This window comes from Tarenaya hassleriana, unplaced genomic scaffold, assembly GCF_000463585.1.
Source record: "Tarenaya hassleriana unplaced genomic scaffold, ASM46358v1 Cleome35, whole genome shotgun sequence".
NCBI classification, from domain to species: domain Eukaryota; kingdom Viridiplantae; phylum Streptophyta; class Magnoliopsida; order Brassicales; family Cleomaceae; genus Tarenaya; species Tarenaya hassleriana.
In genome coordinates, this window is record NW_010966617.1 from 139656 (window position 1) to 144808 (window position 5153).

Genomic DNA, 5153 nt, shown 5'->3' on the forward strand with positions numbered 1-5153 from the left:
TCTCGTTTAGGAACTGCTGAACCCGTCTGAAGTTGTGCTCGTATAGACGTTTCACCGCAACTTCTCGCCCGTCCTGAAGTTTTCCTGGATCGAAACAACGAGGATATATAGATTTAAGACATGGCTTCTCTACTTCATAGTACATTTGTTGATGCAGACAGATTCTGTCTGTTTCATATTCTTACCATAGTACACAGTTCCGAAGCCTCCATCCCCGAGCAATCTGTCGCCGCTGAAGTTATTTGTGGCTTCCTCGAGTTCTTTGTAGGAGAAGACGGGTATCTTGAAGAAGACATGGCTGGACTCGACATCGGATTTCGAGTACCGGTCAGATGAATCATTTCCAGAGATGAAATCTGAACCATTTCTCCTTCTGAAGAACCGTGGAATGATTAGCAGAGCTGCCAAGATGATTATCAACGCCAGAGAGCCGCCAATTCCTGGACCATTAAGAGAGAGATTGAACTGTCCGAGCTTGATACATATATAGGTGCATACATGATACATGGCTTTGCTCTAAACGTTATTTTAAGACAGAACAGAAAAACAAGAGTATCTCTTGCTTACCTAGTCCGAGCTCCATCCTTCTCTGACTGCTTCCACCTGCATCACAGAGATCAAGATTGCAGCTTTTTCATCAGTTTAACTTCATGAAACCCCATCAATCTATAGAGATATATGTGTGTGTGTGTTGGAGAAGAGAAGTGACATTCAAACTTCAAATTCCTAACCTTTCTCCCCTCCAACGCATGTAATATTCTTCTCATGGTTGATGGAGCATGTTCCCCCTCTGTAATGGCATCCATAGCACCGACCCAGTGGAGTTATATTTACAGAGAAAGTGGCATTTAAATATATGTTTCTATTGCTCTCGCTCGGTTCCCAGATCTCCGGAATCTTGAAAGCCGAACATTCGGGAGGAAACTTGTCCATGCTATCTTCCGGCAAAGCGTAGAAGAATCCGCCCGCTTCGCAATTGTGGTAAGAAAATCTCTTGCTGGAGCTGATATCAGCCTTCTGATTGCATCTGTACACAGTTTTCAGCCGCAGCCATGGCGTATCTGGAAGAGAAAAGCTCGACAAGTCACTGCAGTTGGAAGAACTCAAGGCTCGCTCGAGCTCGAGGTCGGTGACGATGATGTTGTTTCCCTGAGATATGTCCACGACTTTGTACCATTTCCCTCCTTCCTTCAGCTGTATCTGAGGCTCCTCCTTGCTGCAATTCACCATGAACAGGCCGCAGTCCGGTGGCATCTGAGTGGAGTAGAAAGGGAACTTCATATCGTGGAGGCTCTGACAGGTAAACGGACTGTTGCATCTTTCCCGCCGGGTCCTTCTGTTCGTTGCTTCCGACACGGGAAGGGACGTGAAGTGGAGGATAAGAAATAAGGCAAACACAGAGATGGTCGCCATCTTTGTAAAAAAAAAACTCGAACCCAGTTCGAAAGGAGAGATTTTTCGGACAGAACAGGGGAAAGATCGAAACTTTCCTTTCTGATCTGAGATGGGTCGGAATCTAGTGATTCACCCTTTTTTTCTCGGCATATTTGTTTTTTTTTTCTTTATAGAATATGGTGCCACAACACGCAAGTTGACTTGGAGGGGGAGACCAGAGACATCAAAAGGAAAGATTTGGGGAGATTGGGGGAAGAAGAAGATGGAGAAGAAGAAGAAGAATGACGTAGTAAACTCAAGTTTTTTTTTTTTTTTTTTTTTAAAAGAAAAGTCGTTGATTTTTTTTTTGGTGAATTATTGAAAATATTGGAGATGGGTTTGAACGTCGACTCTGACTAGAGATGGCTATTAAAGTTGACATTTTTGGATGTTCAAGATTTTGACAAAAACACCATCCGCCATGAAAATTAAGAATTTTTTTTTAGAAATCTTTGATTTTAACCCACTTTTAATGGGTCTTCGAGGAGTGTTTGAACCATCAAGAAGATTGGAAAATCTTGGTCTTTCATGATTAAAAGGTTAGAAAAAAAAAACAGACATACTGTTATTGTCGGTTTTGATTATCGGTCCATTAGCGGTAACAAAGATAAAAAATCAAGATTTTATGATATATAACAATTGGAATATATATATATATAGTATATCAAAGATCAAGGAGTTGAAATTACTTTTTGAGCGTATTATCAAATCCATGACTGAGAGAACATTCTCTTATCAAACAATATCCTATTGATGAATAATTTGTATGGGACAAGAGACTCATGTCAAACTTGAACCGGTTAGTTTCGGTTGGTTTATCTATTTTCAAGTGATTTAGCGGTTATTGTGCAGGGTCGTAGGGATTGACTGTCCGTAATGTCGTTTCTATCGGATCTATTGAATTGTGAGACTATTACGCAAAATAGAGTAGGTTCCAACGTTAACAAAAAAAAACTTAAGTATTGGATGGATAGAGTTTTTTTTTTAATTTTGAAATTTAAAAATAAAAACAGTCAGTCGAATTTATTTTTATATCTATATATATATATATATTTAAATTCGTAAAATCATTTCATTGAAAAAAATTAAGTAAAATTCATAAACTTTTTTTTTTATTTTCACGTTTTATAAAAAAACTGTAAACAAAAAAACTAAAAAGAAAACGATCACCGAATATTTGAAAAAAAAACTCACCGAATGAAAATTCAGACAAGTTGGGAGGGAAGTGCATCTTCTGTGGTAAAGGTGATAAGGATGCCACGTTGGCCTATTGCGTATTTATTGGACTTAGTGCTCTTTTTTATATTTTATTTATTTATTAAAAAAATATAGCGTGGGGCCCATCCCGTCCAATCAGAAATAACCAACCAATCAAATTAGATTCAGCAACTTGGCCTCCGATCCAGTTGCCCAAGTATCTCGGAATCTTAATCTCAACCCAAATATTCTTTTTCTCTCCCTTTAAATGTAATACAACTTAGAATGGATATTTGAATTTTTCTATAAACTTGATTAGGGTTTTCAAATTTATTTTTGGTCACATTATCTGATTTCGGTCTTGTAAAGTTTGGATAATTGCAATGAATATTTATCATCTAAAACCTAAATTCAAATCCAAAAGTTGGATTCACGTTATCCTATACATTCCATTTATAAATGAATATTCCAAATTTTGTATATTCGAGATTAGATGACTATTCTAAAATTTAGATTTTTATGTTATCATCTTGCTAGAATATTAATCAATTTAGTTTATAGATATATTATTATTATTATTTAAATTGTATGTTCTTAGTGTTATTTATCATATTTTCATAAACGATAAATTGCATGATACACTCCTTAAATTTATGGTTTATATAAGTTTCAAGCTCCATTTATATAGGGGCGGCGATCAGGTTATTTAGATTCGGTTATTTCGGATTTGGGTTATTCGGATTTGGAATATTCATATCCAATCGGATATATAATCTCAATAGATTCGGTTCGGGTTTGATTCGGATTTTTTCAGATTTGGTTCGGGTTTATCCAAATAAATATTAGATTAAAAAAAAGTTCCATGAAATGTCTTATAGAAAATTAACAAAAACAACATTCATAATATCATTTGTACAAAAAACAACCTAATATCAATAGTCTCATATCATAAAAAAAAATCAAACATAGACTCTTTCAACAATCTTCTTGAACAAAAATTTCATATTGTGAACCTTAAAAATGAAAAAACAATGACAAAATAAAAAAGACACTTCAATGAACAAAATTTTAAACTAAAATCATTATAAAAAAAATCACCTTGATGAGATTTATTCTAGAGAACATACAATGTTACATAGGATGAGCTTCCATTCTCACTGAGCTAGAGGATGTAACATTGTAACATTCAGACTCAGTTACAATGTTATATATATATATATATATATATACATATATATGAAAAATAACAAATAAATACATCAATTTGTTAATTTCTTACTCATATATACATGAATTTTTTAATTCCCCAAAAAATACATCAATTCGCAATTTTCTGGCAAATTACTATCACGGACGCTAACAATGTTAGCTTTGTAACAATTTCCGGTGACCGGTGCTGACGTGGCTCACCGAATTTTCTACATCAGCGCCACATGTCAAAATTTTTCCATGTCATTAAAAAATAAAAACAAAATTAAAATTAACTTCATTTAAAAAAATAATTTAAAAATAATTACAAAAATTACAAAATTATAAATTTGAAAAAATAAAAAATTTAAATTTGAAAATAAATATTTAAAAAATAAAACTTTAATTTTTAAAACTAAATATATACACATACATATATACATATATATATACATACATATACATATATTTCAATATATATATATGTATATACATATATATATACACACACGTATATATAAATTTACACATGAATATTAATATATACATATATATATATATACACACACATATACATATACATTTACACATATACATGTATATGTGTATCTATATTTGTGTAAATTTTTATATATATATATAGGTATATTGGAATATATGTATATGTATATATATATTTTTTTATGGGAAAATTGTATATGTATGTATATATGTATGTATATGTATGTATGTAATTTGCGTTCGTGTAGTAATTGTTACAAAGCTAACGGTGTTAGCGTTCGTGTAGTAATTTGTCAGAAAATTACGAATTGATATATTTTTCGAGGAGTTAAAAAATTTGTGTATCTATGAGTAAGAAAATAGCAAATTGGTGTATTTATTTGCTATTTTTCCTATATAACTCATTAAACCTTTTTCCTTTGTTATAAAAAATTAAGGACAACCAAAAATTATATTTAAGAATTAAAATATTTGACAATACAGTAATAAAAAAAATAAGGTTTACATACTCTATATAGTTTACCGACTGTTGCACAGATTGCAGGGTTTACTATATGCGATACTGATTGTTCGGTCCGAAGGCTGTGGGACGATACAGGATCCGACCCAAAGAATCGTATGATGGATTCTTACTGTTATAAAAAAAATAATTAAAAAATGGAAATAGAACTAAAATATAGGATTGATGTGCGCCGTGCCTCATATACGATTGGACAGTCAATTTATTGGGCTGAATGAAAAACACAGCTTGGACTATTGAATACAAAGCCTACGCCCATTATTGAATTGGCCCACTAGATTTTTCGCCAGCGAATACCCTCCGGCAATATAAT

The 5153-nt window shown here is 32.9% G+C and overlaps 1 protein-coding gene across 1 annotated transcript in view; it reads right to left on the minus strand.

Moving 5' to 3' along the window:
* The window catches only part of LOC104821924 (LEAF RUST 10 DISEASE-RESISTANCE LOCUS RECEPTOR-LIKE PROTEIN KINASE-like 1.1), a 3170-nt gene extending 1456 nt beyond the window's left edge, over positions 1–1714 (minus strand). Inside the window, 4 exon segments of the mRNA XM_010552953.2 lie at positions 14–84; positions 186–440; positions 568–603; positions 732–1714. Coding sequence (XP_010551255.2) covers positions 14–84; positions 186–440; positions 568–603; positions 732–1413 — 1044 coding nt within the window. The 5' untranslated portion in view covers positions 1414–1714.
* Positions 1715–5153: the final 3439 nt, after the last annotated feature.